Here is a 19,969-nt window from a genome sequence, read left to right as displayed (position 1 = left end):
TTTAAGAAAAATATTGAAAATTGCCATCTGCATGCGAAATATTAATTTTTTTGCCCTAAACCTCTGTGGTATTTTCAATCTCTTTTTGACTAGCCTCAGTAAGAAACACGTAGTCGTAGATACTGTTTCTTTTTTAAACCTTAGAAGTTACGCTACTGTATATAAATTAGCGCTTATTTATAGCAGATGTGTCATTTTCATTGCCAACAACACGCCTCCACTTTCCTCACTAATTCCTCTAATCTGCACTAAATCTGAAGGTCTGAAAATTTTATTTATTTTCGATCCATTCCAACTTGACGCAATTCAATTTAGTATTATTTCAGTTCGTCGCCACGTCCATTAAAATGGCTAATCTCTTTGGATTAGTGAGAATAATGTTAATTGTTGCTGGACTTTGGCCCTTGGAAATTCCGAACGTTTCAACTTTTTGGCAAAGATTATATAAACTGTATTATGCATTTTCTTTTGGAATATATGTAACTTTTCCATTTCCTTTTATTTGCGCTTTGATTAATGATATAGAAAATCAACAACCTCGAGGTTAGTATATAGAATTAAGACATTATTCAATTATTAACATCAATATGGCATGTTGCTTTATTTAGAAAACTATTAAATTAATGCTGAAAATAAATTATAAGAAAAAAAATTATATATATTGGAGAGCGGATTATTTCTAGATAATTTTCTGTCCTATTTTCTGCATTTTCTTATCTAATAAAAGAGTCCCATATACAAAATTCTGTTGGGTTAAAATAAAGATTTCTTAAAGCTAATGTCTTCAACTTCTATATCTTATCCAATTAAACTAAATCTGATAAAATTAGAATTATGTAATAGTTCATATAATTAGTATGGTACCAGTGATAAGATTTGGATTTACATTATCATCATCGTAAATATCACCTTGTTCGTAACTATAATTCCATTTGAACTAGGAGAAAACTATATTAAAACATTTATACAAAAAAATGTCCAAATTGTTTATTATCTTTTAATGTCAGCGACTGCCAGGAAGTAGCGATGATCATGGTACACGTAAATATTAAATAAAATTACTCGAAATCGTTAAATTGTAAACGACTAAATAGGCTTCATAAACTAGTTTAATACAAAACATCTATAATTATATATTCTCTTTTTTAATATAATAATTTATCATTTCAGTTTTAGAAGAATTTTCACGATTGGTCTTCGTAATTATGATAATATTTAAAATGATGATAATCCGGTCTCAAAAAATTAAAGACATGATAATATTACTATCTTCTGATGAGAAAAAAATACTACTTAATAAGGATAGGTATATTTTACGTATATACCAGTTTCATGTTGGTTATTGTAAGAAAATAATTTTCTTTGTTGCCGCATCTTTGTATGTAACTGGATCTATTAACGTTTTGAATGGTAAGTTTTTAAAGTTTTTTGGTTTAAATCATTTTTTTTATTTTGAAAATCGTTTTAATTTTTTTTTCTCATTTGAGTTCTGCATATTGCTCTATTACTAAAAACGGAATAATAACGAAAAAATCGGAAAAAATAAACTGGAATATTAAACACAGTGTGTGCGTAAAAATAATTCTAATTGCATAATGCTCTATGTTAGGTAGTAACAAAAGATAATAGTTGAGAAATTATTAAATTTTAATGGGAAATGCAAAGTTGTTAAAGTATTTTGACATTAATTGGTGTACATCATTAATCAAGTAAATAAAAAAAAACCTTCCCACTATTCGCACCACAGCAGGATTGAAGAAGAGGATCCAGAGCAGATGAAGTGATTCTGGAGGACGTAAACTGGCAGGTGATATTTCAAATTATTTCCGTGCCCTGCATGGCAACAAAGCATTTTTCTAAAATATTGTAAATACATTACTTATATTGGTGGTCCTATGGTTGGAACTTTTCGTGTGATACTCAAATTACGAGACAGTTTTACCACTAACCAAAACTCTTTTCTATTTTTACTTTAAACTGAGTTTTAATTTTCTCTTGAAGATGCTTACATGGTTAGCGAAACATGTGTCGGAGTAAAAATCCCGGTCCTACTCAAATAAGGTAACTTAAATACCATACTAATGTTTCGAATAACTGACTCGAATCCCACTCACCTTTTCAATTTTTTACGCCTAAAAAATCTTTTAGAAATAATGAGATATTTTAGATTGATTTATTCATGCTATAGTAATGTGTTTTTTGAAGGTCAACAAGTTTCCATGAGATGATGGGCTTATTATTTAAAAAAACGTTTATAGGTGAATTGTTATAGTAGTTTGAATTAATTAATGGAGAGTCAACTCTTTTTAGTCAACTGGCGATGTATATTAAAGTTATAGGTTAAAATCTTAATAAATTTTCTATTTGCCCATATTATCTAAACAATTAAAATACATCGATTTCCAGAAAACTAATATCCTTAATCCATAGATACACTCAATTCACTTTTAGTCAGTTCTCTAATTATTATCGATTGTTTAAATATATAGTAACTATAATTAGTAACTAGCTGATATGGTAGTGAGGAAATTGCTCAGGCATATGACGAGAAAACGTTACATCCGGTAAAAGTTACAGTATTCATGTCCTGTCATTGGCTCTTATTTTATCGAGAATGTTGAACAGCAGCAATTATTAAAATTAATTATTAGATAAATTCTAGTTCCAATTGAACTCTTACTTTAGTACAAAACTATTCTAAATGTATTAAAAACTAATAAGAAATTAAAAAGATCAAACTGCGATAATGTTAACAAAGTCATTGTGATTATGCAACGATGTTAAATATCCATCTATATAATCACTATCGCACTAAATTATTGTCCATTATTTTAGGTTTTTTTGAGCTATATAAATGGAGTAAAGTAAATCAGCTGCCCAAGGAAAAAGGTCCAAAACCTCATTTAGTGCCATTTTGGTTTCCATTTAATAAAGATAAGTATTACGTGCTGTTCATGACTTATGAAGTATGGCATATTGTACAAACTTTGACCGTAAATGGAGCTGTACAGGCCCTTATTAATGCTGTTATGGTGTTCTTAAGAGCTAACTTAAAGATATTGCAGTACCATATTAAGAATTTTGATGGAAACTGTAATATTAACAGTAGGGAGGATTATATAAAGTGTGCCACTAAGAGCCTAACTGGATTGATTCTCAGGCATCAGCAGTTAATTAAGTAAGATTTTATTTGAAATTTAATATTTAAAATTTTACTAGCAAATATAGCTATAAAGTTTTTAACTCGTATACCTAATTTCTTAAGCTCAAGTTAACTTTATTCATCGATATAAAATATCGATATAAGTTCAATTATTACAAAAAAATCGATTTTTTAAAAATTATCGTTTTTTTATAAAATAAAATTAAAACAATTAGTATCGAAGAAATGGTAAAAAAAATATATTTTGAAGCTATTCAATCGATCAAAATGTATAAAAAAAACTATGTTAGTAAAAAAGTAAAGTTTGATTTTTTTTGACCGAGACTATAAAAAATATTTTAATAAAAACAATTGGGTATTAAGCCTTACTGGCTAATATTATTCAAATAGTGTATATATGATAAATATCACTTTTACTGCATTCTATAGGAACGAACATTGCCAACTTTGCTGCTATTGACTATGAGGTAAATTTGTATATTAAAAAAAATAGTAACTACTATTTTCTTGGTAAATTAAAAAGCTACGAATAAGGTTCTTGGAGCAAACATTAAATATTTTTATCAAGAAAAGGATATACAGGCTCCTTAGTGCTATTTAAGTGATAATTCTGAGTAGGTTTCCAATTTAGTAACATTTGGCAGCGCCTTTTTATAACTATCATATATGAAAATAGTAAAATGAAAAAACGACTATCCAGTGAAATAAATAAATATTTTTGAATTTATTTGGATCTGTTTAATAAAGCAATATTTAATGAAAGCTTCACAGCTTACGAAATATAGATCGGCATCTTTATAAATCTTTATTTATGCCTCCTCAAACAAACAACACATAAATTAAACAAAAATAATCTATTACAAAATAACAAAATTACACTTGTTTTCCACTTGCATTTTTAAGATGATAAATTGTGGGATAAATTGTTCTTATTCTTTTTTTACAATCGCTTAAATCTTTTTGAGTTGTGTTAAGTGTAAGTTTTTAAAGCTTTAGAAGTTACTACTTACTTCATTTTCTTTACATAGAAATACTAATTCAAATAACACGTGTATTACTTCTAATACTAGTATTGTTTTAATATCCTGAAAGCTACATCTTGCGGAATGATTTTTCCAGAGTTTGAAAATCCTTTATTAGACCAAATATAAAGTGATTAGGGCAAAGAAAACTAATTTTCACCTAATTTTCACTTGACTGATATGGCATTTAATGTCATATGATTTTAAAGAAGATATATAGTAATAGGGATATCAATACAATCAATATACAATCCAAAACAGTTAAATGACGTAATTGCGTAAAAAAAACATTTGAAATTTAATTTTCTATATAGATCTTGTAACTTATATTTCTATAGTAAGAAAAATTGCTTTTATCTAGTGGACACTTCTAAAGTACACATCAATAAAATATCGAAGCCAATAAGAGCTATAGCTCTAGTTGTTATATTAGAAAAATATTTTGGATTGAAACTCTTTTCACGAGTTTTAAAACAAAGCCAAAATATACCTTCCTTACCTTAAAAATCTCAGCTTATAGGTTTTTCTAAATTAGATAAATCGTTTTATAAATCTTTAAAAAATTGACATTACATTAAGTAAAGGCTAATTTCAATATCTTTGCAACAAATTGAAAATTAATGAAAATATCAAAAGAGGTATTTAAAAACGCTAATGAGTATTCTTAATATCTTAACAACAGGCACTTAACTAAGATGACTATTTGCAAACGGCTTATTAACGTAAAACATGATTTTTAGATGGGTTAAGGACTTAGACAGCTCTTTTAAGAACATTTTCTTAATTGAATATTCTGTAACCTCAATACAGCTCGCAACGGTGCTTATACAAATAATAGAGGTGAGTATTCCTCAATACTTATATAAACCTAAAAATAATATAGACTAACAGTGATTTCAAGAGACACAATCTTAATAGAGCGGTAAATTTGAAAATTGTCCATAAATTATAATGCAATTTTATGAATCATAAAAAACTGTTTATTAGTAAACGATTATTAGTTATAGTAAAATGAATACCCTGATAGATAAACTTCTATTAAGGAAAAAGTCCATTCTGAAGTGGAGTCAATATAATATTGAAAGGTTAGTAGGGGAAGTCTTTTCTCCATAAATAAAATGCTAATCCTCTAATTTTAGCAGTGATGCATTTCGGCAAGTGTTCTTGCCATCATCAGACTTGAGTTACTTAATACATACACTAATTCTAAACAATAACAAACAATAATTGTTGATATTAAGAATATAGTTTAGTTAGAATAGAGCTATGAGACGCGAATATCTCATATAAATGTTTTGTTATATTTTCCTATTTCCCTTATTTTATATTATGTTTAGCTATATCCTGACGGTCATACAATTTAACTCGAAATACTAATTTCGGGAGGCAGGCTGTAATGTGTTACATAAATTAGTCTGAGTCTTCGTGATCTACTAAATTTACGAAGAACCTAACATAAAATGGTATTCTTAGATCTTTAATTAATGACAATTTTAGATTTGGCTATTTATGATAAGAACAACGTAACTTAGAATCGCTATGTTCACATCTATGTAATAATAATATAATAAAGGTCTACTCTATTTAGTCAATATATTACCAAGCTAAGCTACCAGGGACATCTGTGATAATTTTGAATCAAATTATTGCAACATTATTAATGAAATATTTATTTACTACTATTATTAACCACTATTTTAATTTAAATTTTAGCTGGTTCATATACCATTTAATGGAACATTCTTTATACATTGCACTTTACAGCTGCTTGCAATTTGCTGGAACGCCAACGAAATTATTATAGAGGTACGTTATATTTTTTTAACTAACTGTATGTAGTTAATATTTACGTATGAAATAATATAGCGTAGTCTCAGGAGCATTTGGTAAATGCTCCTGAGAGTCTCTTGTCTTGTCAAGTCTCTTGTATTATTATGCAAAATTTTAATAATCTAATGGAAAACGCCATTCATAAAAAGGAAAAAGGCCTTATATCACAGAATAAAAGTGAAACCTAATTAAATTTAATAGATATTTTGCAAAATTTCCTTGCGCATTTATTCTGTCAGACCCCGAATCTATAAAACCATCAGCGACTTTCGAAATGCTAAAGCATTACAGCGCCATCTTGTTGAAAATGCTATGTATGTTGTATGTAATACGCATTAAAAATGTAATATTATTGAGCATTTCTTAGAACTATTTTCATCAACTTCAATTTACAAAGATTTAAACTTTTAGTAAATCACATTTTTCATAAAGGTTCAGTGGGCCAGTTTTAATACAGTTGTTCAGTTAACTTTTCTTTCAGAAATAATAATCCGATAGTTTTGTTTCCATTAATACAATGTCATAAACTTCGATGTCTCTTCAGTTTTCTTATTGTATATTAAATTTCTTTAAACTCTCACAGCAATTTATGTCATTCATCATACTTTCTGGTCTAGTATTTTTTCTGTAAGGAATTTCAAAAAAAGGCTTTACTATTACCTTATCAATAATGGGAATAATTTATTATGATTTTATATTTTCTACATTCTTAGAGACATAAAATACGTCTACGCTTACCTATTTTCGTTTCACTACTTTATTACCAGCAATATCTGCTCTGGTAATCTGATTGTCCGAATACTTCAGGCAAGTCTATGGCGCCTTTCAATTACCTATGGCAATCCTAAATTTGCTTAATGTATTTGGCAAACAAATGAGTTTGACGAATAAATAGAAATGAACTACTTTATAATAAAAAATGAACTTTTAAATGAGTGTGACATCTTTTTAGTAGAATTTGTGATACACTTCATAGTAAAGTAGCATTTTTAAAAGCAAAACTATAATCTCTTGATGAGATAATTCCCTTTTCATGACGTCTCCGATTTCCAAAAAGAGTACGTTACAACTTTGTACTTGGTTTCTGACGAATAGACAGATCCATACAGACTTTCTAATACAACACTTCTACGAGTATCTCCTTTGCCTCTGTTTAACATTAAAACTTGCATTGCTGCTTATTTTCCTATGTGAACTTTCTGAAACCTTTTTTCAGGGAGCTGTTTTATCTTCTCTGCTTAAACAACCATATTACTGTTACCTATAACGTAAATCGGAAATGACGCAAACATTTTCAACTGCTACACTCATTATTGCTTACAATAAATTTCCATTCTAGAAATGTGCCATTTTGCTAAAAATTAGAACTAATTGATAAAGATAGATAACAAATTTACAATTATCTATCGAATGTTGCTTTAAATGGAGTGATTTGAATTTTACTTGTGTGACTTTCTTCAAACGGCGAATAAAAAACTATATTTTATAAAAATTAAAGAGGATGAAATTACAAAAAGTAAAGAATCAACCATAAAGTTAGGAATTATTGTAAATATAATCAATAGTAATAAATATCCAGCTAAACCAAAAAATAGTCAAGTAAAATAATTAAAATCCAAGCTATTTCATCCCAAATAGCTCCCCTTAATTTTATTACATCAGAAGTAAAATACAATTCAAAGCAATACTTAATTTGATTTCTAAAAGAAATTTTACATTTTAAATTGATGTTACTTTATTCTTAATCAAAGTAAAAAATAAGCCCAAAACTGTATATTTATTTTTCATCTCATATGATAGATGTGTAGTATAGTTTTAGAAAAACAATTATCTGATTTATTATCAATATTTTATAGAGTTCTACGGGTCTTCTGGAAGCTCTCTATAGTAGCAATTGGTTTAACCAACCAAAACAAATATCTTTTTTGATATACTTTATGATGATACGCTGCGGACGACCTTTGTCTCTGCGAATAGGACCCTTTGGAAACATGGATTTGAATGCCGCTTTATCAGTTAGTATATTTTAAATGAAAAAATTCAGTAGTTAAAAACATCAATATTAAAACAAAAACTTTAAGGGCTAGTAAATATTTATTAGTATACATCTGCAAACAAAATATACACAATTAAAATTTTCCAAATAGTTTAAGATACAAACCATAAATTAATTAAATGCAGATAAACTTCAAAGGAAAAAAATATATAACCGAAAACGATGCCATAGATAAAGGTCAAGATACAACTTTTGAAAAAAAATGTATCACATAGAATTTATTTCTTAAAATAAAGAGTACAAAAGAGAAAATAGAAAATTTGACAACTAATTATTGGTACGATATTAAGTCACATTTTTTTATGTAATGCATAGTACTGGCACACATTGCTCTATCCCAGATATAAAAGTTCCGTTAATCCGATATATATCTCGATTCTCTGTCATGTCCTTACTGTAAGGTACTGTGAGGCACTACAGCATCCCATATTTTAGTACGTGTTCTCATGTTATAAAAGTACGAAGTAGGTATAAGGCACGTTTTTATATCGTGCCTTAGACCGTAATGATAATGCAATATTTTGTTCGTGCAATGTTTAATGCCTGTGATATTTAAGTCATAAAAATATGGAGTCAAATATTTGGTTTAAATTTGAAAATAGCAGAGAAATAGAAACAAAAGTGGTGGAGTCATGATCAATTGGAAGCATTTTTATCACTTTCAGGAGAAATTTAAGAAAAAAAATTATGCTTGGAGTTTTGAACCTAAAATACCAAAATAAAATCCTTCGTTTAATGTCTGACACTCAAGTGCCTGAGCACAGACTGCCTATCAAAGTTTTTAAATTACATTTTAAATCTAAACGAGGCTTTTGTATTTGTACTGTAACATCAATTCCAACCAACAAAATTACCTTTAGTCTTTTTACATCGCATTTAATGGAATAATAGGCTGGCTGGCCATTTATTAACTGTTTCTTGGTAATAGTGGATCTGGATAGTTGTTCTGGGAAAGGAGAACTTCGATTGGAGTGGGATAAGTTACTTACTAGTTTGGTAAATGAAAATAACTGATTTTTGACAAAAATACTGCAGATACTGTTTTTAATTTACTTTTTACTACTTTCACTTACTTTTACTACGACAAACCCATAATTTCCCGAACAAACAAAAGTCTTCTGCGGCACTGTTCTGTAAGCTTTCAGAAGCATTCGATTGTGTGAGCTACGGATTTCTGCTATATATTATGGTTGGTCAGTAGTTTCTAATTACGTACTTTAATGAACTTAATTGCACTTTGTTGGTCTGCAAAATAATATCGCTTTTAACATAAAAAAAGATCAACTTAATGATCGCCCATAGATCTGTCCTTAATATTTTGGTAATTTCATATCTTACATGTTTAATTAACTCCTCTTTGTAGTCTTTAATACTAGCAAAAATTTATGAGAGATTTAAGTATTAGATTTTAAAAATATTAATACACATTCTTTTTATTTCAGAGGGTGAAGCTGGCTTACTCGTGCGTTTCAGTATTAAAGGCGTAAAGACACAGATTTACTATGTATGGCTAATATGACAAATCGAGATATTTTAAACTTTGTAGCTTAGATAAAATATTAGAAAAATAAATATTATTATTAGTTATCTGCAATTTATAGTTTTTTTTTCACGATTTAATAAATATTTTAGAAAGTTTTTTTCTTTCATGTTTATTATTTTGCATTAAAATATTTATTTTAAGGCTCTTTATTCTAGGTGTTTATAGGGCCAGGATTGCGTATTCAGAAAAAAAAACGATGTTTTTTGGTAGTTACTTGTATAGCGCCTTCAAAATATTCACTTTTGACTTCTTTCCCAACATCCCACTTTGCCTTCATCAAATTAGCTATAGACAAGTAACATCTAAGATGCAATTTGCCTATAGCTAAATAATTATTTTCTTATAAATTTCGTATATCCTATATAAATTCAAAGTTAAAATATGCTTTATTATCTGAAGAAATGTATGTTTCTTGATAATATAGTTCTAAATAAAAGCCATAAGAACTTCATGAACATATGAAAATATAAATACTCAGAGAAAAAAATTAATTGATAATATTATGAAAAACCATTAGAAATTTTAAACACAAAACTATTCAAAATTTTAGATATAGAATATATTACTCTTCGACATTTAAGTTGATACATACATGTATAAGCAAATTCACTTAATTAAATACGATTCAAGAAATACTAATCTAGTCTAGATTAAGCTTTATTATATAGACTACTCGATATATTTGAAACTCAAGGAGACAGAAAATAAAGCAAACTTGTAAGAGAGGCATTACTTGAGGGAAGCGATGACCGAGACAACTTTGTTTTTGCTGGTGCAAGCGATATCGGTTAAATGTTGCAAGGCCTGGAAGCCTGGAATTGCTGCAAAATTATGAAAGAAGCCTTAAAAAACGAATTCTCAATTTGATGGTACTACATCTTGGAATATTTATCAGCGTCACTTTAAAGCTGCTGTAAAAGTAAACGGTTAGTTATCCAAGGAGAAGGCAACTATCCTTACGTTGGCCTTGAGAGGAGATGCTGCTGCTATCCTGCAAATAATATCCTCTGAAGAACAAGAAATCTACGACTACCTGAAAAATTTGGAGATGCGTTATGGCCAATCATACCTGAAACATATCTATCACATGCAGTTGAAAAATTGGTGCTAAAAAGGCAGGGGTAGGGCAAAGGTAGGGAAATTCCTGCAAGAATTTGAAGCTGATCTTGCACTTTGGGTTTGACTGGTATATCCAGATGTCCCGGAGATAATAATGAAATGTTTGGCAGAAATGATTTACTACTAGTACATCTACGTAAATATTAGTACATCCACGCTAGTAGATGCACTAATACGGGCCCTTTAATTCGGAGCTACCTAGAATAGAACAAGGTTCAGAGTCGTGTCCGTTAAGTCATTCCAGGAGAGGTCGACTTTAAGGATTTAGTGAAATGGATCATTAGGAAGGTTTATGAAGAACGTAGCCACCAGGATCGGAAATTTATCAAATATCACTCACACAAAAAGACACTGCTTAGAAGACGCTATTGGATTTGACGCTTTGAGGCTACATTCAGACCAAGGACGAAATTTTGAATTCAGCTTGTTCCAGAATGCTTGGAATCAAAAAAAAAACTACTGCATTACATTAGCAGTCAGAAAGCAAGGTGAAATGAATGATTAGAACCATTAATCGGTATTTGTTCTTGCTAGCTTGTGTATTGATCATCCAGTAAAGCACAAGAGAGTCTCTAATGTCAAAGACCAGAGGTGAGTCCTCAATTAAGGGTTGGTGTGATTTGGTCTGGTTAAGAGATAAAAAGGTTTGACACCGAACCTTCAAACATCGTGAGAATGATCATATAATTTATTATTATTTTTCTTAACAATTTATTTTAACGTCTAAAAAATTAAGAGATAAATAATTGCATTCACACTAACTGTTTACGTTATAAAAGTCCATATTGTCCATAAAGAACTGACTTAATAAAAACAAAGTGGTGTCATTCCTTATAACTGAAGAAGTTTACAAATATTACTATTTAGGATCTGTTAGTAAGATAAGATCAAAGCTACCTCGGAATATACGTTTAAAAGGTTGATAGACCTCTAACTTCCACAGCAGTATTCCATATGGCACACAGTCAAAAAATCAAGATTTTAACACACCTCCGCGATAGCTTTCCTATTAATCAGCATTAAGTAAAGTCAAAAATGGCATTAATAATGCTTTTTGAAAGAATTTAATCATTTATTGGTGAGAGATTGAGAAGATCATAAAATATTCGACCAAATACACTAATTGATTGAAACTAATTAATTTAAAAAAAAATTCTTTCCTGGGAAAGTCTCCTGAGGTTATTGCAGCTACACTATAAGTATCTTAATACCCCTTACATAATAATAAAATATAGGCCCAGGTTGAGTCTAGTATCCCAGTTAATTCATGAATATAAATGAGGGCTCTTAAAACTCAAAAGATTAACTTTAAGGCATTAACTTTCTAAATCGACCAGCAACTCTTGCATATATCAAGACCCTAGCTATGCTCTTAAAAACTAGTGAGAATGCTACTTTGAATATGATTCGTCAAAATTTGTAAATTAAATATTTTTATTTGCCTTAAGATGTTTTACAAGACAAAGATGCATAGCGGTTTTATTTCAGTAGTTTTCCAGTCACGTAATACTGCATTTGCCTAGATTGTTTGGAGGCATTCCTTGCATAATCCGTGCGGCGTAGTCAGGCTGTCGTTTCCCTCTCTGGTATCTTGTTCTGGTGTAATTTAATTACCATGCTTTTGTTTGACAATAATTAGCCATGACGAAGCTAATAATGTCGGCGTGAGAAATCTCTTAGTTACATTGCTAGTTCCGGTTTCTCTTTGCGTCGTCATCTTTTGGAGTCTATTTAAATCTATTTGATGTATTTGCTTTAATCAATCAATTTTCTTCATTGAATTTTAGTTTTACGTATTGAGCTTAATTATCATAGCCCTAAAAGAAATATGTTGGAAATTTCCTATGCAGGGCTTCCTAAAAATAATGGTGACATCAAAATAAACATTTTTTTTGATGCCTGTAAATAGCTGAGTGCTTTGAGGTGTAGATCAAGAAACTGTTTGATTCTTAAGGTTTTAAAATTTTCAGATTAAGATTATCTGAAGAAGAAATCTGCGGGACCAAGATCAGGAAAATGCGTCTAATTCATCATTCGGGAATTCGCTGATATAAATACTAAAAACCTGTTTACATCGGATGTAGAGTTGCTTTATCATGTTTAAACTACATGAAACAAGGTTTAAGGGGATATTTTGCAATAACAGATGCAAGCAGTTTTTTTAATCTACCGTCTCTATTAAACATTTTTTGATTTTGGCCCTTGCGAAAAAATCTTTTCCGGTCATCTCTTGTTTTCATCATTTCAATTAGTTACAAAAACTAAATGACTTTATGAACGCATCCAATATTTCAAATTGGTAAATTTGGATAGCCGCTTATCTTTGAGGCATAAGCCTGATTAAAGCTTAAGATACGGATGATGTAAATCTTAGTTAAAAATTATTAAAAAAAAATACAAGGAATCAAAGATTTATATTAGAAAAATAAGAACCCGACAGAATGAGCTATCAAGATAACTAAATAAAATTAATTTATATCATTAACACGTCTAGTACTTCAAAATGCAGCGTATGCAGATTGTTGTAGAACAAATTAAACATATCACCGACATAGCAAAAACCCTTACAGTTTAAGACAATTTAACAAACAAAACCGGGCGAAAGCCGTGAATAATGCCGGAGGTTTAGAGTGACACGTACATGAGTGGCATATCACAATTGAAACGCAAACCCTCGCTGGCTCACTCTGGATAAATAACAAGGCTGTTCCGAAGCTGTGTGTCTTTGTTAAATCCCTTTTGTTGACTAACACACACATACTGCTTTGGATCTTCTTGTCAGGCGGCGCCAACGCGACAAAACAAACTATAAATAATTACAATTTGACGGCCGCTGTAATATTTAAATTAATTATGAGCTAAATGATAAATAGCTCGCAAGCAATGTTAAAAGACTTATAACTCTTTCAATGTATTTGAAAAAACGTACCATTTTATTTCAACAAAAAAATTTTAACTCTAGTAAATTTTCATTCAGTGTAGACAAATATAATTTTAGATGGAAAAATTGACATAGAAATTATAAAAATCATTTACCAAAATAGATAAACTGATAAAGATATAATAAAGAATGTCTATGAGTGCTAAAATAGGTTATATTTACTTGAAAATTGATCAAATAGCAATCATTGACTGCGTAAGAAAAGTGTCTCATATAAGCAATATGTTAACTGACAAAATATATAAATCGACCTGTTGACTAATTTTCCATGAATTGTCGGTGAAATCAAAGGCCATACACATTGAATTTATAGTGTAGACGTGCTTCAATCAAAAGTGTTTAACATCACACTACTGTTTAACAATCGTATAGAGGGTGCAAATTTGAAAAGTTTCAATGTGAAAATCTAGAAAACTAGGTGAGTTTGGAAGAATTCTCATAATAAAGTAAAATATTATAATAATAAAATAAAATCTGCATTGCACTATTAATACAAGATAATGCAATGTGCAATATATTTTGTCAATAGATGCAAATATTAGAGTTGTGTTTTTTTGAGTCAAATTGAAAACTTCAACCGAATTAACATTTCGTATTTTTTAATAAGACATGGTTTAGAGTTTCGGTGAAATAATTTAGTTTGTATCTATGGTTCCGAAAATCGTTGTGCATTTGGAACTGCTGAAGTATTTAATAAAATGAACTCCGGGAATTTGAAGAAATAGAATCAGAGGCAAATAGAAAAAGGGTCCGAAAAAGAGTTGATGAACCAGTACAGGTGGAAGCGAATATATGATCTAGACAGACGATTGCATTCTAATTCTTATTACCTGTCTAGATCATATATTGTCCTGAAGGGAAGACTCAGTGAGAACAGAAATTAGTCATCAAGCTATTCGCTAGGTGCTTAAATTGAATCATTTTTATCAATACAAAGTGCTAATTCTTTTAGGTGAATGTTAATAATAACAGGAATCCAGACCTAAATTTATTACATTTTCAGCAAGGTGAAACATTGAGAGGCGCTTGATCATGATGCACCATTTCTTGCCTGTTCGTCCATTTCTTAATGACGTTTTTCTAAAACAGTGCATAGAACGAAGAGGATCAATAGTGTGGCCGGCGAGATCTCCCGATCTAGCACCTCTTGACTTTTTCGTCTAAAACCACTTGAAAACTGGTATCTTCAAAGAAAAACCTGCCTAAGTATATCCTTGGTAACTCCCTGTTAGACAATGCAGAGCTATTTTAAGACAAGCGTTCTTATTATTATTAAAACAGAATTTGAAAATAAGTTATGCTTTTGCTTACAACAAAATGCATTTTAAAGATCTCAGCAAATAAAACATAATTTTAGTGAAATACAATTTTCTTATTTTATTAGATTTAACAGGGTTTATTGGGAAATATTTCTTGGGCACATAAATACTATTCAATGAGACCTTTAATTAAAGGTATGACAAAGGAGGTGCTGATTAAAAATTTTACCGTTCGGGGTGAGGACTCCTTAGGGGGTAACTCACTCACAATTCAAAAATATGATTCTAGTTCTAACTCTTAAACTTTATGAGAGTTATTCCAAGCCACGTTTTTTCAACACTTCTATTTTGCTATTGCATTGAAAACTTTTAAAATTGTTACCCTATATCTGGTAACAATTTGAAAAGTTTTCAAATTGTTCAAAAATTAGATAGATTAGTATAAATTCAGTAGAAAGGCAAGTTATTGGCCGATATTTTCATGAACCTTCAGTATTCCATCATTTACTAGAGCTTATTATTAGTATTATTATTATCTTATAAATAGTGGTTACCCTTTGTCAGTTGATTAATGAGTAACACAAAGAATCTGTCATTGGGGTCCGGGCAATTCATTTCGTAAGTGGTTCGGTCATTAAGTCCGGATCCTATAAATCATATTGTTAGGATAACTTTAGATTATAAGTAATTTTGTATAAATATATATTTAGTAACTATTTTCTATTTAATAATTATTAGTTGTATCAATGGTAAATTGTAAATTAATTATTTTCATAACGTTATACAATTTAATTCACTTAAGAACGTTGCCTATCAATCAATTACTTATATATGTAAAATAGGATTTTAGATATCTATTTTAGAAAAGTTCGATTAGATAAGTGTTATCAAATTATCTTCTAATGGAACTTGACGTCCCCTTAATATTCGTAAAAGACTACTTCGTATACCTGGTCCCATTTACATTCAGTTTCTTAAGGTATATACTAAGACTATACGTCATAGTCTTTATTTCGTATATTTAAAGTTAAAATATTTACTTGTATATTGTTAAACATTATACTAAATGATATCTCTTCCCCGATCGCTCTTTCTTAGTGTTGCCTAAAAAAAACATGTCTACTTGCGAACTGTGAGTTGTATCGATAAGAATGAATAGATGGAAATGTACTGCACAATCAGAGATAAAAAAGTTGGTATTTTGTCGGGTCGTAATATATCGTTGCATTTAATTAATTTTATAACTGGTTACACTATAATTGCAGTAAACATTGCAATGTTAATTTTATCGGCATGGAAATTAATATCATTTTGTCACCACAGGCACGTGGTTTCAGGTATTTTTGTACATGTGCAGTATAAAGGTTTTGGAAAAACGCTGCGAATGCATCAAGTATACCTCGAGGAGTGAATTAGGGTGGATCAAATTCAGTGACACTGAATGTTGTTTTATGACCTTTGTCTATAACAGTTTTTATAGAACTGATTTTATGAGGTCGCACCAAAATCTCTGAATTCATTAAATAAAATCTTTTTCATTGCCCAAACGTTTATTGCGCAAGGCGTCTCCAATAACTAAATTTGAGCTTTATCACCAATATAATATAATTAAAATGGATGCATTATTAATATCATTCATATTTAATAAAAAATGCAAATCAACATTGAAATAAGCTTGAGTTCGATTTATTTTATAATTAGTTACACATTACATTTAGTAAACACTGCATTGTCAATTGTATCAGGATAAGAGTAAGTATAATTTTTTGGACAAGATGTTATGGATAGTTTTCATTTGATTGGACGATCATTTTCAATAATTTGTTTGCTTGTAAAAAAGCTTGATTTTGGTTTTTCCATAAAACCGGAAATATGCGTTGGCGCAATTGGATATAAAAGAAGATGCTATTTTGTCAGGTCGTATATGCCGTTGAGTTTGATTGATTTTAAAACTGGCTACTATTCACTCTCATTAAACATTGCCATGTTAATTTTATCAGGATAGCAATTAATTTTATTTTCTGACGAATATATTTGTAATGGTATAGACAAGTGCACAAGAAATATTCCATAAGAGAAAGCATATAAACTTATAAATAATGTTTTATAAACTTTCTTTAATGCTTTGTACTCCTCATAGTTTATAAAACTTTTTGGGTTTAGTAGAAACGTTAATCTTTGGGTGTCAATAGTTTGTATAAAAAGACTACATTTTCATGAGGTCACCAAATATCCCAATTGTCTAAATTATTTAAATAATAAAATTTAGTTTGTTGCCAAAGTGTTTATGGTGCCAAGCGACTCAAATAACTTCAGATTTATCACCGATATAATTTGGTAGGTGCCTGTTTTATGTGCCATTTTAAGAATATTTTTAGCATAAACGCTATATAATTTGTTAAAAACTCGTTCATATATTCAAAAAACTGCCAATCAACTTTAAAAATACCTTTATTTATAACTATATCCTTATCATAAATTATGCAAGCAACGGGCTATAAATAAAGATTAGGTTTTTAAAGCTACAGAAAATAATAAATTTATAAATATGACCTAAAGGCCGCAGAAAATTTAAACTAAAATAATTTAAAAATTTTATTAAAATCTGTATAGAACGAATTGAAGATTGAAGCAAAAGAAATTTAAATTAAAAAATCTTTTATTCTAAGACGTAATAGAAGAAAAAATATATACTGTTTAACTTAAAATTAATTTAACTGCAAAATTAAATTAAATAATAAAGATTCGATGAAACGTAATTTCATACGCACATCGTTCACAAAATTACTAACTACACATTTTCTTTTTATGCACGGCAAACTTTTTTCTTAAGGTATATAATTATCTGAATGAAAAGTTGCTTCAACATTGAGGGGAAACTGAAATTATTCATGCAAATTTCATTGGCGTCGAGAGGATCACTGATATGCTTTAAATAATTTTTACTAAGCAACTGCTTATATCAACTAAATTTTTTTTTTATATATAAACAAGTTTTGATGAGATAAATAAGAAAAATGTACTACATACGATGTCGAGACCACAGTTCTTTAATTTTTTTTTTCAATTCTAGTTGGACAATTTATGTCTTAAATAAAGCATGACCGGTAGATAGCACCACGTTATCAAATCTGAAAACGTGATACATTAATTGGTTAAAAAGTTTACCTATTGCGACTTCATGTTTATAAGCATGCCTTTTAGATGGCGCCACAGTTTTACATTTTTTATTTTGTCGCTATGTCTTTAACAAAATTATATAGAACTTCATATAAAGTCTTAGAACATTGAAAGGCCTTTCAATGTTCTAAGTATAAAGTAATGCAGTAAAAAATAGAAACATTTAACTTTAGTTATTTTTTTTATATAAACTAATTTTTTTATGGTGTTCAATAAAGGTTTTTCCCAAATATTTAAAAAAAGCCTAAGGTCAAAAATGCAGGTTTGCTTATATTTAATACTCGACATACGAGGGTGGTCTCAGAAGTACCCGATCCAAGAAAGAAAACACGAACATTTTGGAAGAAAAATTATTTATTTTTCAACATAATCTCCTTTCAGCTCTATACACTTTTCCCAGCAATGTTTTATAAGTTTGATACCTTTTTTATAATAAGAACTGTCTTGCGCCTCGAAATAGCCATTAACTGCAGAGATCACTACTTCATCGTTGGAAAATCTTTGACCACTGAGCCAGTTTTTTAAGTTTGGAAACAGAAAATAATCTGAGGGGGCTAAATCTGGCGAATAGGGTGCATGAGGTAGCTATTCAAACCTTAATTCGTTAATTTTGGCCATTGCAATAACGGATTTTTGAGCTGGTGCATTGTCTTGATGAAACAACATTTTCTTCTTAACCAAAGGCGGCAGTTTTGGTTAATTTCTTCGCTCAAACGTTGCAATAAGTTCGCATAATACTCGCCGTTGACAGTTTTACCTTTTTCAAGATAGTCAATGAAAATTATCCCTCGCGCATCCCAAAAAACCGACGCCATGACCTTGCCTGCAGATGAAACGGTTTTCGCCTTCTTTGGAGCCGGTTCTCCCTTTTGAGTCCATTGTTTTGATTGTTCTTTTGTCTCAGGTGTGAAGTGATGGACCCATGTTTCATTCATGGTTATGAAACGACGCAAAAATTCTGCTTTGCTGCTATTAAAATTCGCTAAACACTCAATTGAAACATCTTCACGACACTGTTTTTGCACGAGTGTGAGCAAACGCGGCATCCATCTTGCACACAGCTTTCTCATGTCAAAATTTTCAGTTAATACGCGATGTACCGCACTTTTTGAAATGCCTACTATGTCCGCCCAGAGTAGAATCCCAGAGTAGAATCCAGTTCAGCTTTTATATTGGTTGGGCTGTGGCCTTTCAAATAAAAGTATTGTATCACATAACGATGACCAATTTTCTCCATTTTCACAAATTCACTGAAAACGTTCACTATTGATGGCTGCCAAACAAATAGTAAACAACGTGGCATCTTCAAACTTGAAACATATGCTTTATAGATTGTATACTTTCTAATACACTGATATTTTTCAAATTACTACCGACATCTCTAGGTCAGGCCGGGTACTTCTGGGACGACCCTCGTAAGAAACAAACTATGATCAAAATAAGTTTTTCAAGCACTGCGTTTTAAAATTTAAAATATAATTTTTTCCCGTATTAGTTATTAAAGAGTGAGAAATATTAATAAAATAAATATGAATTTTTTATCAAAATATGTAAAATATACATAAAATTTAAAATTAGAAAATCAACTCAATTTCAGCAAATAATGTGTTTTTACTTAATATATACCTATTTCCATTTGTTTGGGATGAAATGCAAGTAAATTATAAAGCATTTCCTGTATCCTGGGCCACCCAGTATAAAAAAAAGATAAGAAGCAACAAATATTGCTATAATAAGTATATATTTTAAAATTCGTAACACTGAAATACGGAAACCCTTTAAAATGTAATAATGCCTATTAAAGCAAACTAAAACAATAATTAGTTGCCATTACATATCTTAACGAAACAAACGTA

General features: G+C 29.8%; 1 protein-coding gene across 1 annotated transcript; it reads left to right on the top strand.

Annotated features, from left to right (window-relative positions):
• Positions 1 to 347: 347 nt before the first annotated feature.
• On the top strand, positions 348 to 9,639 carry LOC126741374 (odorant receptor 45b-like). Its single transcript, XM_050447766.1, has 7 exons — positions 348 to 543; positions 1,171 to 1,410; positions 2,836 to 3,178; positions 4,926 to 5,025; positions 5,899 to 5,991; positions 7,872 to 8,030; positions 9,514 to 9,639. Exons 1-7 carry the CDS (start codon positions 348 to 350, stop codon positions 9,556 to 9,558), a joined length of 1,176 nt encoding a protein of 391 aa, XP_050303723.1. The 3' UTR covers positions 9,559 to 9,639.
• The last annotated feature ends 10,330 nt before the right edge of the window (positions 9,640 to 19,969 follow it).

This window comes from Anthonomus grandis, chromosome 10 (assembly GCF_022605725.1).
Source record: "Anthonomus grandis grandis chromosome 10, icAntGran1.3, whole genome shotgun sequence".
NCBI lineage: Eukaryota > Metazoa > Arthropoda > Insecta > Coleoptera > Curculionidae > Anthonomus > Anthonomus grandis.
Note: the sequence above shows the minus strand (reverse complement) of the source record. Positions and strands in the feature narration are given on the sequence as shown.

Bases quoted from the DNA above. Each gene is read 5' to 3' on its own strand.
- LOC126741374 (XM_050447766.1), top strand. From the start codon at position 348: ATGGCTAATCTCTTTGGATTAGTGAGAATAATGTTAATTGTTGCTGGA. The intron at 5,992-7,871 runs GTACGTTATATT...AATATTTTATAG, and splicing joins CCAACGAAATTATTATAGAG to AGTTCTACGGGTCTTCTGGA. The intron at 8,031-9,513 runs GTTAGTATATTT...TTTTTATTTCAG, and splicing joins ATTTGAATGCCGCTTTATCA to AGGGTGAAGCTGGCTTACTC.